Below are 12,821 nucleotides of genomic sequence, written 5' to 3'. Positions count from 1 at the left end.
TTTCTTCCCTTCTGTATTCAACGGTGGGTACAATGCCTAGGGGTTATGCGCGCGCACACACATAAAATTTCCAGGAATGAATGATCGGATGCGCCTTGCGTTTATGTCCCCTCCTCCCTAGCACCACCTTCTGTACCATCACCTGGTACACAGTAGGTGCTTAATAAGCCCTTGTCGAAAGATGAATGAAAAAGTGAACTAAATGTCAGCGCGTTCCTCCCTTGGCCTTTGCCTTCTGCTGGTCTGTCTCTTTATACAGAACATGTGTATATATAGTTGTAGATGTAACTCTATATTCATGTGTTATGTGCCCCTCTCCAGGAGTTGGGCTGGGCTGGGCTGGGCTGGGCTGGGCTGGGCTGGGAGTCCCTCCCTCCCCTCCCCCCGCCCCGCCCCCACATGCACACAGCAAAACATTTAAAAAGAAAACATCTCAAAACTGCAAAAAACACCACGGGCCCTCCCTCCCTCCCCTGAAATCTTCCCAACACAAAAATAAAACACAGCGCTCCCACGCTGGAACCCCTTTCCCGTCCCGTCCCCCTCCCCAAGGGTCCCTGCTTCGGAGCGTGACGGGGTTCCCCACGCCCCCGGGGGCGGGTAGAGGGTGCGGAGAGGGGCTAGAAGGCCCAGCGGTGTCCAGCGCGCTCGCGGGGAAAGACCTGGGGGGCACCCTGATCCGGCGGCCTCGTTGCACGCGCGCCCGCGCACGCGCCCCGGACACGCCCCCCGGCTCCCCGCGAGGGCGCACGCCCCTACACGGGCGTGGTTTTCCTGTTGAGCGTGTTGGTGTTGGACGCCGCAGCCTCTTTGGACAGGGTCCCGGGCGCGGGCGCTGCAGGAGCGGGCGGCGCGGGCGCGGGCGCAGCGGGCGGTCCGGTGACTGTGACCGTGACGCCGGACGCCGCTTCCTTGGGAAAAGCGTTGTGCAGCGTGAGGAAGCCCGCCGAGCTCCCGCGGTCCCGCTCCGAGCCCGCCCCGCCGCCCCCCGCCGCCCCGGCCGCCCCGCCGTAGGCACCCACGCCGGCACCGCTGCCGCCTGCACCGGCACTCGCCAGCCCAGCAGCCACGCTGCCCTTGGACGGGTCGCGGCTGAGCGTGTACATGGAGATGTCCGTGGAAGCGAAGCCCGGGCCCCCGGGGCCGCCGGGAGACGCATCCCGCGATGGCGACGCCTCGCTGGAGCCTCGGGAGCTGGAGCGGGAGCGGCGGCGGTAGCGGAAGCGGTAACTGGGCAGACGGAGGATGGCCGAGGGGCCGCTCCCGCCACTGCCGCCCGCGCCGCCGCCGGCCTTGAGCAGGTCCGAGCGTGATTGGCAGTGTGCTTCGCGGCTGCGCTCGATGTAGATGTTGACGGCCAGCACGCCGATCACCTCGGCCAGGATGAAGGAGAGCCCGCCGAAGTAGAAGGACCAGCCATACGAGTAGTGGTTTTTCTTCTCCTCGTCCCTCTTGGGGCCTGGCTCGCCCGCGTTGGCCGATATGTACACAATCACCCCGATGATGTTGCTCAAGCCTGGATGGAGACGGTCATGTGGGAGCCTCAAGGCCGCCAGGGCTCCAGGACTTCCAACTGTCTTAAAGCCCCAAGACTCTAAACCAGTTTACCCATTGGCTAAACTCCACCCCAGGAGTCTAAGCCCCCAGACCCACCGGATTAAAAAATACTCAAAGTGTCTAAGCCTTGATCCCACTTAAGTCCTGCTCACCTGGTCTAAGTCTCACCATTGGAAGTCTAAGTACTCCACTAGTCTAGGAGGCTAAGAGCTATCTCTACTGGACTAACTTCCACCAAGAAGTCTTAAATCCTTTTCCCATTAATCTAACTCAATCCCTGTTTCTGCTGAGCTAAATTCTACTCCAGCGATCTGAGCCCTGGCCCCGTTGGCCTAAACCCTACCCAGCAGTAAACCCTGCCTGCTAAACTCCACCCGAGAGCTCAAGTCCCACCTTTACTGGACTAAACACCGCTCTAGGGCTCTAAGCCCCCCTTGTCATTGATTTGAACTTCACCCCTACAAAGTTTAAGTACCACTCCAGTGAGCTAACTCTGCCTCAGGAATCTAGGCCCCGCCTCCAAGAGTCAAAACCCTTCCAGAGAAGTCCAAGGTCTGCACTTATTTGCCTAAGCCATCTTCAGAAATCTGCCCCCCCCCCCGCCTCCACTGGCCAGAAGTACTTTCCTTGGAGGTCTGGCCTCTGCCTTCTGTGTTAGCTCCATTCCCCAGCTAACAGTGGCCCTACTTTTACCTGACCCAGCCCCCCCCCCCCCCCCGCTCAGTTCCCTAAGTCTCACCTACATGGATCTAAATTGCACCCATATGTGGTCAAGGCCTTGACCCCAAGAACACTCAGATCTTACCTTCTGAGGAGATTTCTGGCAATGGTTGACAATGGCTCATCTCTATCCTAACCATCTTAATTCTTTCCCACGGTCTAGCTATCACCCCCAGGTCGTCTAGGTTCTGCCCCTTCTGTCTAGCCTCCACCGGCCCAAACTCTGCCCCAGCATATCTAGGCTCAACCTTGACTGGTCTTAAACCTACCCTTCCTGAGGTAGTTCAGGCTCGGATTCCAGCTCCTGTCCAAAGTATAAACCGGTATCTCCCTCAGGTCCCTCCCTCTTCTCCTTTTGCTGCGAATGATGCAATTCCACTTTAAGTCTCTCGGCTCTGTCCATTGCTGACCTAACTCCCTGCACTACAGAGTCCTTGCCTAAGTATGCAGCCTAATTCACTCTGGCTAGCCTCAAGTTCACCCTTCAGAGTACTCTTGTACTCCAGGCCCAACCTCCAGTTTTTTTAAACCCCAGGCCTTGTAGATATAGGCTAGACTTCCACCCTGCCACATACCTCTCCCAGACCTAAATATAGCCCCTCCCTGTACAGATGTAGACCACCCCTCTCTACAACACACACCCTGCCATTTAAATGTGTTAAAACTCCCTTCTAGGAGTCTAAGCCCCATCTTCATTAATCTAATCTCCATAGGGGTGAGGGAGTCTAAATCCCACGCCCACTCGTCTAAACCATCCTGTAGAATCTAAGCAAGCTCGGTTTCTGTTGGCCTAAACTACACCCTTAGTGTAGAAGGGAGTCTTTTCCGCATTCTACCCCAGTTTCCCGCCCCTGTCTTACCATTATTGAGTGGGTCTCAGCTCTGCTCCTAAAGATTTATTATGCTGGGTGTCTCCCACCCTAGACCCAGTTCTTTTGGTGGGGGAGGGGGCTTTATTTTGAGATTTCCCACAATGCCTAGGCTGTCTTCAAACGCTCTGTGTAGTCAAGGCTGATCCTTGAATTTCTGATCCTCCTGGATTACAGGCAGGCACCACTATATCAGGCTTATGCTTTGCTGGGGACGGAGCCCAGGGCTTTGTGTGCTCTGTTACACTCACAACCCAAGGCCTTAACTCTTGAGGTGACCAACTCCACATTCTGGCCTAGGTCTAGCTTCTTGCATAACCTCTCTCTTTTGAGTTTTCTAGAAAATGGCCTTCCTCCTCAAATAGGAAGAGCCTAGTCTTTCCCACGCAGAGCCTTCAGTTTCCTTTCCCGGGGCCCAGAGCAGTGGCTATCAGCCTTCCCAATGCTGAGGCCCTTCCTAATGGTGACCCCCCAACCATACAACTATTTTCATTGCTTCTTCATAACTGTAATTCTGCTACCTTTATGAATCGTTATGTACATATCTGACAGGCGACAGCTGAGAGTCACTCAATCCCCCCCCCCCCAGGGTATTGTGACCCACAGGTTGAGAGCCTCTGGTTTAGAAGGGTTTTTAGGTCTAGCCCCGTTTAGGATCTACCCGGATCATTTTCTTCTTCTTCAGTCCCTATCTTCCTAAGGCCAGTTCCATCTCCCTATCCTCAGACTCCAACTGTCTCAGGTCTCCTGCCCCTCCCCAGACGCCTTCCGCTGACTCTCTAAAACAGCTAGGGAAACTCCCCTTCTTGCCTCCCACTTTACTCATAGTCTGAGCAGGCTAAAAGACTAAACCTAAATCTACCTTACCCAGGCGGAGGTGGCACAGCTTGGGAGGAGTCTAGGAAAGCTCCGGTCCCCAGGGGGCGCTTGGGGCAGGCTAGCTTTGCAGTCACACGTGCCCATGCGCCCGCAGACACGCACGCGCGTTCGTGGGTAGGCCTCGCCGCCCCTTCCCTCGCCTCTCACCTGCTGCCACGAACAGGATCCCTGCGCCCAGGATGATGTTCCTTTTGGACTTGTAGACGCGGGAGGCAGCTACGCACACGCCCCCGAGCAGCAGCAGGATGGCGCTCAGGATAGGAAAGATGCTGGAAGCCCGGACTACTCCTAGGGGAAAAGAAAGAAAAGAGAGGGGACGAGAGGAAAGCGCGAGGGCGGTCAGGCGGGCCGCTGCGCCCCGGGCCCACCGCGCCTCCTACCTGCTTCCCTCTCCGTTTAGCTAATTTTAGTTCCCTAATTCTGCCACTCTGGTTCTTTTTTGTTTCATTTCCCCCTCCCTTTTAAAAAGTTTCTTTCTTTGATTTTCTTCCTCATCTCCCCTCCGTTCTTTCTGTATCTATATCACGTTCCTCGCTCCGACTCCTTTTCTCTGTCTTCGCCCTCTCCTGCCTGAATCCCCATTTTCATCCCTGTCTCCTTCCCTGCGTGTTCATCCTCTATCTCCATCCCCGCTCTTTTTTTCTTTATCCCCCTCTCTCTCTTTCCACTCGTTTTCTACTCTTTCCTGAAACCCTCAACAATCAGATTCTGAGATTTCTGAGCCCGGTTAAAGCAACCAATCATAATTAAGGCTTTGCCACGTTCTCAGGATAACAGCCCAATCACACCACAGACTTCCCCGGGGGAGTAGCAGTCGGGACTTCAGTGTGCCGGACCGCCACAACAGCCAATCTACAGCCCTTTACTATACAAAGTAGTCAGGCTATAGACATCTAACCGACCAATCACCACCCTTGGCTAGGAAACTAATCTAGACTTGAGGTTCAAGCTCCGCCCATCCCTTCCTCCGCTCCTCTCCTTCCACGCATCCGCAGCACCCGTCGTCATCCCACCCGTATCCTTGATCCCCCACGTACGGAGCAGGTACTCCGCGCTGTCGTGGTCGTAGTCCGTGTCCTCCGGGAAGTGGTTGATCTTCACGCAGACACCTCTTTTCAACCCTGGAGAGGGGATGGGGACGGTGGGAGGGGGGCGGTCTTCAGAGTTAGGGGAGGGGCGACCCTAAGTGTTCCGAGAAGACCCTCCCCTACTCAAATGCAAGCTCCCAGATCCCTATTCTTGCTCCCAGATCCTTATCCTTGTCCTCGCTCTCTCCTGGCTGATTGAAAGGTAGAAATCCGGGGACTGGAGAGATGGCTCAACGGTTAAAAGCACTGACTGCTTTTCCAGAGGTCCTGAGTTTAATTCCCAGCAACCACATGGTGACTCACAACCATCTGTAATGGGCTCCAATCCCCTCTTCTGGTGTGTCTGAACACTGCGACAGTGTCAAATAAATAAATAAATAAATAAATCAGAGAGAGAGAGAGAGAGAGAGAGAGAGAGAGAGAGAGAGAGGAAACCTAGTCCCCAACTGGTGTCGGGTCAAACTTTGCACCCCTCAGACCTGTTTCCCACCTATATTAAGAATATTTGAGAGGGGGAAGGTGCGGGGTGGAAAGAGGAAAGGGTACAAGCCTGTAACCCAGCACTATACCAGAGGTAGAGGAAGGACGATGGGAAGTTCAAGGTCACTGGGTCACACAGAGTTTTGAGGCCATACTGGGATATTTGAGATAGGAGCGAAAATAGAAGAAAGGGGGAGGGGGATCGAAGAAAATACCGCTCAACTTATGTGACTTCCCATTTCCCTTGCAAGTAAGTCAGTGTTAGCCACTGCCACATCTACAGCACCCTTGTAGCCTAAGCTTGTTAAGAAGGGTGAAAATGCGTGGAAAAACCAGGGACTCCGAAAACATGGCACTTCCTGAGAACCCAGTGATCATCTTGAGGCTTTATCCTTCCTCTCTCTGAACCTGTCTATCTCATTTGTGGGAACAGATTCTGTTTTACTGCTTGTGGCGCATAGCTGGAGGAAAACAAATTGCACAAATTCGTTTATTGTCAACTCCAAGCAACCTGCGGGTCTTTGCAGATGTAATAGTTATTCTGCAGAGACAGCTCAAGGGCCCGTGCGTGCAAACACACACACACACACACACACACACACACACACACACACACANACACACACACACACACACACACACACACACACACACACACACACACGTTGAACCAGTTCCTCTTTCTAGGGCTAAGGGTTCCCTGAGCTGCCCCCTGAGGTCCATGAATCAAGAAGACTTTTTTGATACTTTATTTTCTGCAAGCTGCCAGTTCCTAAAGGGGGAGGGGCTAAGGACTGACTGCCTGTGTCCTGATCCTTGCATGGTACAGAGCCTGGCTCCCAGGATGCCTCAAGGAAGGGATGGATGGATGGATGGATGGATGGATGGAATAATGAATTACTATAAAGATAGCAGAAAGATGTTGGAACAAGTCAGGCAAAGGAACATAGGGGAAGAAATGAGGATAAAGGAAAGAACTGGAAAGAATGAGTCTGAGGCGGTGAGTAAGCTGTGAAGACTCACATGTTTAAGTACTTCCTGTGTTGATTACCGTGCTTGATAAGCAGTGAAAGAGAAACTTAGGGGCTTGAGAGATGGCTCAGAGGGTAAAACCACTTTCTCTACAAGCATGAGGACCTGAGTTCAAATCCCAGCACCCACTTAAATAAAGCAAAAACCAGACACTGTCACATATGCCTGTTATTCCAGTGCTGGGGACAAGAGATCAGACACAGGATGATGCTTGGGACTAGCTGCCTGCCAGTCTAACTTCAGGTTCAGTGAGAGATCCTGTCTTAAGGACACATCAGGCCATCCTCTTCTGCCTTCTGCACTGCATACATGTTCATACACACACACACACACACACACACACACACACACACCACATGTAGATACCACATGCATACAAAAGAAGTAAGGAGATGATAAGATGGTTCAGTGGGCAAAGGTACTTGCTGCCAAGCCTCCTGACAACCTCACTTTGATCTCTGGGACTCACATCATAGACGGAAAGAACATATCCATGCCCATTAACTAACTAACTGATTAATTAAATTTAATGACAAATAAGGAGATAAGATTGATATCACATGCAGACCAGATGCTTGACACTGAGCATCCCACTTTGGAGCAGGAGAAATGTGCACTTGGTGCTCTTGCAGAGGGCCCAGATTGAGTTCCTAAGAAATGCGCCATCTAACCACTGTCTCTCACTTTGGTTCCAGGGAATCCAATGCCCTTTTGTGGTTTCTGTGGGCCTTGGGTATGCACACAGTGCACATACATATGTTGAGGCAGAATATTCATACACAGAAAAAAATAATTTTTAAAAAATTCCACTGTTTTCTGTTTGGCTATACCATCCTTATTCTGTGACCTTGTTAACATATATACTAACTGCATCTGTGCCTTCACATATTAAAAAAAAAAAAATCCAAAAAAATAGGATCTAACTCATGTTGATGTGAAAATAGGATCCACATATAGAGATCTAGCACACATATTGCCTGGAACATAATTGAATGTTCTGTTATCTATTATAACCTGTGTTGGTCAGTTTTGTGTTAATTTGGCACAAGCTAGAGTAATTTTGAAAGAGAAAAACCTTAACTGAGAAAAATGCTCCCGCTAGATTTGCCTGTAGGAAAGCCTATGGTGTATTTTCTTAACTGGTGATTGGTATGAGAGGGCCTAGATCACTGTTGGTGGTACAAGCCCTGGGCTGATGGTTCCGTCTGCTATAAGAAAACAGGCTGAGCAAGTCATGAGGAGCAAGCCACAGGCAGTGTTCCTCCATGGTCTCTGCTTCATTTTCTGACTCCCGGTTCCTGCCTTGAGTCCCTGACCTGACTTCCTTGGATGATAGACTACAATCTGTAAGATGAAATAAACTTTTTTCTTCCCAAGTTGCTTTTGGCCATAATGTTTTATCACAGCAATGGAAGCCCCAGACAGCACCCATTGGGCAGATGTGGAAAACAAGGCACAGAAAGGCTCAGCAATTCAGCACTGATGGATGAAGAAAGCAGAAGCGGGACTCACAGCAAAGGGTTCAAACATACGCTACTGGACTGCCAGTATCTAGGATGTTCATCAGTGCATCTCCAGTATCCCAAACATGACCTCACCCATAGTAAATGCTTAATACATACTTGTAGTGAGGCTGTGTATGTAGCCCTGTTGGTAGAGTGTTTGCCTGACATGCACAAAACCAGAGGGCTATCCCCAGTACCACATAAACAGGACATGGTGGTGCACCAGGAGATAGAGGCAGGAAATTCAGAAGTTCGCAGCTATCCTTGGTTACACAGCAAGTTAGAGACTGGCCTGGGTTACAAGACAGGAAAAGGAAGGGGGCATAGAGCTTGTAATGAAAGAATGAATGAACAGACTAAGATGCAAATAAAAAGATTTGGGGGGGGGGAGTAGGTGGGCTTGGTGGATAAAGGAGCTTGCTACCAAGCCTGATGATCTGAGTTACATCCCTAAGCCCCATCCGGTAAAAGGAAAAATCCTACCCCCCCCCCCAGAGTTATCCTCTAACCTCCAGATGCTCACTATGGTGCACATTCTCAATAGCGATCCTGTGCATGAATGTGTGTGTGCGCACACACACAGAATCAACCAGTCAGTCAATCATAAATGTGATGCAAATCTTGCTTAAAAGATGTTAGGGACTGGAAATATGCCTCAGCAGTTAAAAATGTGTCATATTTTGCAGAGGACCTGAGTTCTGTCATCCAGCACCCATATTAGTAGCCCATGACCACCTGTAGCTCCAACTCCAGGGGAAACTGAGGCCCTCTTCTGGTCATCGTGAGCACTGCATGCACATGCACATATATATACACACATACACACCTAACATTTAAAAACGTGTATTCAGCGTCACTGGTCTTTTTGTTTTGGTGAGGAAGGGTCTCACTGTGTAGCCAAGGCTGGCCTCAGTCTCATCATCCTCTCTCCTCAGCCTCCTGGTAGCTGAGATGGTAAGTGTGCAGCACCCACACTCAGCCAACGATGCCACCTTGCATCCATTGGGATGACAAAGGACAGAAAAGAAGGTAGCACGTGTTGGTGAAATGTGGAGAAACTGGAGTTCTGTGCACCAGTGGCAGGAATAAAGTGTAGTGTGGCTACTGTGGCACACAGTGTGGTTTGTAGAGTCCTCAAAAAGTTAAAGATTGGGGGATTGGAGAGGCAGCTCTGTGGTTAAGAGCCGGTGGTGGCTGGACTGCCAATTCATGGTAGTCAGAAAGTGGGAACAGCAGGCACTGTGCTTGTAACCCAAGCACCTAGAAAGCACAGTGCAGGAGGACCAGAAGTTCAAGGTCATCCTAGGCTAGCTGTGGTGTTAAAGGCCAGTCTCAGATAGGTACTACCCTGTCAGAAAATGATAATGATCTACATCCCCTCGTAAACTGAGTTAACTAGACAAGCCAAACGCAACGTGCACACGCGATGGCATATTATCCAACCGTTAAAGAGGAATTAAGTGGGTGATGTTGCTCAGTGCATAGAGAGTTGGCCTACTGCACCAGAGGACGTGGGTTTGATTCCCTAGAACCTCCTAAACCAGGCTGATGGCAAATCAGCCTGTCATCCCAGCAGGGGCATCAAGAGTTCAAGGTCATCTCAGGCAGCTCCTGGATCCTCCAGGCTACGTAATATTGTTTTCAAAACGACTCCAAAGTGGGCATGGTGGTACACACCTTTAATGGTAGTACTGGGGGAGGAGGGCAGAGGCAGAAGGATTTCTATAAACTTGAGGCCAGTCTGATCTACATAATGAGTTCCAGGACAGCCAGGGATGCATAGGAAGACCATGTCTCCAAAAAAACAAAACAAAACAAAAACAAAGGAGCCGGGCAGTGGTGGCACACGCCTTTAATCCCAGCACTTGGGAGGCAGAGGCAGGTGAATTTCTGAGTTCGAGGCTAGCCTGGTCTACAGAGTGAGTTCCAGGACAGCCAGGGCTACACAGAGAAACCCTGTCTCGAAAACCCAAACCAACCAACCAAACAAACAAAAACAAAACAAAGGAAAAAACCTCAAGATAAATAAATAAATAAATAAATAAATAACAAGACAAGAAGAAATTTCCAGAACAAAATTGAATGTATAAAATGTATAAAACTCCCATCGTTGTTTATCCTTAGTATACACTAATAAAAGACTTTTAAAAAGAGAATTATGAAACTTGCTATAACATACTTGAACTTTAAGGTCATGATGCTAAGTGAAATAAAGCCACACAGACAAAATCTGTATCATTTGGCTGCCAAGATGGCTCAGCTTGTAAGGGTGACTGCCCCCAAGCCTTAAGGTCTGAGTTCAATTCCCGAGACCCACATGGTAGAAAAAGAAAAAAGACTCAAGAAAGTTGTCTTCCTCCCTCATGCCCGTGCCTTGATACAGGCCTACTCACCCACCCATACACACATACACACACACACACACACACACACACACACACACACACACACACATGCATATACAGGAATACTAAATAAAAAATTTAAATATAATAAAAATAAAATAAAAATTTATTGGAGGAACCTGGGGGAACCAAATTCACAAATACAGGAAGTAGCACAGTGGTTTCCAAGGTGAGGGGAGAGGGAATGGGGAAAGATTTGATGGTTTTTGTGAGGGTCAGAGGCACTCTGGAGTCTAGTTTATAGGACAACATGAACGCAGTCAGCACAACTGAGCTGCGTGCTTAACAATGAGTAAGGTGGTACTGAGGATATAGTTCAGTGGGTAGAGTGCCAGCCTAGCATAAGACCCAAAGGACCTGGACAGGGTTCAATTCCCAGGGTGGAGGCACACAGGCCAGTAATCAGGACGTCGAGGCATTCAAGGTCATCCACAGCCTTGACCTGCTCCTTGCCCACCTGTCTCAAAACAAAGAACCACCATAATAGAAAAGTAGACCACTGCCCTCTCTGAATAAAGATGGGGAAAGCAGATGCTGGGTAAATCTGACAGACCATGTTCGATCCCCAGAACCCATGTAAGAAGCCAGATGTAGTGGTGTACATTTGTAATCCCTGTGCTATAAAGAGATGGAAATGGCAAACCTCCCAGAAGTTCACTGGCCAACTAGCCTAGGCTATGCACTATGGCAGAAACAAGAAAGAGCCTGCATCAAAGTGGGACAGAACCAAAAAGTTGCTCTCTGTCCTCCACACATGTCATGGTATGCGTCTAGTATGTGAACAAGCAAGAACACACACACATACACACACACACATATAAAAAAAAATTTTTTTTTTTTTTTGAGACAGGGTTTCATTATGTAGTCTTGAGTTTCCTGGAACTCACTGTGTAGACAAGGCTGGTCTTGAACTCACGGAGCTCCACCTGCCTCTGCCTCCCAAGTGTTGGGATTAAGTAAATACTTTTTAAAGCAGTAAAATGATAAATTTATAACATGTATATTTTGTCAAAATTTAGAAAGGAAAAAAGAAAAATCTTCTAAATGTAAATTTTCATTCTGTGTGTGTGTGCGTGTGTGTGTATGTGTGTGTGTGCTGTGTGTGTGTATGTGTATGTGTGTGTGTATGTATGTGTGTATGTGTGCTGTGTGTGTGTATGCATATGTGCACATACATGTGTGAAGGTAAAAGGTCAACTTTGGGTGTCTTCTCCAGTCATTCTCCGTCTTTTTCTTTGAGACAGGGCCTTCAACCAAACCTGAACTCTTCACTTCAGCTATCTGGTCAACAAACAAACAAAAAACAAACCTCCTATTGCTACCTTCCCAGTGCTGGGCTATAGTGCTATGCCCATGAGTGCCAGGGATTTGAACTCAGGTCCTAATGTTTGTGGGGCAAGCACTTAAACAGTTGAGCCATCTCCCTAAATGTAAATTCTATCTATCAGCACACTCACAGTGGTGCCATGAGTTAAGATGATGGTCTCAGGCTCCCACCTCACAGCGGTTAAGAGTCACATAAGACTGATCACTAAAACACACTAAAGACTTGGCACATAGTTTATTTGGCAGAGGGCTCAGCTACCTTGGATAAAGCCCTGGGTACCCTCCCCAGCACTGCATAAACTGGTTATATTAAGCCACGCCAACACTCAGGACATACAGAAGAAGGATCAAGAGTGCAATGCAGTCAGTGGTGGTGCATGCCTTTAATCCCAGCACTTGGGAGGCAGAGGCAGGCGGATTTCTGAGTTTGAGGCCAGCATGGTCTAGAGAGTGAGTTCCAGGACAGCCAGGGCTACACAGAGAAACCCTGTCTGGAAACACCCCCGCTCCCCTCCCCCTCCAAAAAAGATTTCGGTCCATCCTCAGCTATGCATCAAGTTCAAGGCCAGCCTGGGCTACTGTGATGATACTAATTATCAATTTGGCACACAGGACCCAATTCTCTGGGCATACCTGTGAAGGGTTGTCTAGATTAAGATTAGCCTTCAAGAATATCTGTGAAGAGTTTTTAAATTAAATTAATTGATGTGAGAAGACCTATCTAATTGTGGGTAGGACCACCACCATCTCTTGGCTCAGAGAGCAAGAGATCCTGAACTAGATAAAGTGGAGAAGGTAGGACATCAAGATGGCCCAGCAGGTAAAAAGGTACATTCTATGAAGCCTGATGACTTGGCTTTTACAGCGGGAATTCATTTGTGGTGGAAGAAGAAAGTCGATTTATCCTCTGACCTCAGCACATACTCCACGGTATAAATTCCCCTCCACCCAAATCAGACA

General features: G+C 49.3%; 1 protein-coding gene across 1 annotated transcript in view; it reads right to left on the bottom strand.

Annotated features, from left to right (window-relative positions):
- Positions 1-486: 486 nt before the first annotated feature.
- Cacng8 (calcium voltage-gated channel auxiliary subunit gamma 8) overlaps positions 487-12,821 on the bottom strand; it is a 23,910-nt gene continuing 11,575 nt past the window's right edge. The window contains exons 3-5 of the mRNA XM_021219592.2: positions 5,063-5,146; positions 4,173-4,313; positions 487-1,516 (exon numbers count right to left, since the gene is read on the bottom strand). Of these exons, the coding sequence (XP_021075251.1) occupies positions 756-1,516; positions 4,173-4,313; positions 5,063-5,146 (986 nt within the window). The 3' untranslated portion in view covers positions 487-755. The remainder of the gene's footprint in view (positions 1,517-4,172; positions 4,314-5,062; positions 5,147-12,821) is intronic.

Source organism: Mus pahari, chromosome 19, assembly GCF_900095145.1.
Source record: "Mus pahari chromosome 19, PAHARI_EIJ_v1.1, whole genome shotgun sequence".
NCBI classification, from domain to species: Eukaryota; Metazoa; Chordata; class Mammalia; order Rodentia; family Muridae; genus Mus; species Mus pahari.
This window is presented reverse-complemented; position numbering and strand designations above follow the sequence as displayed.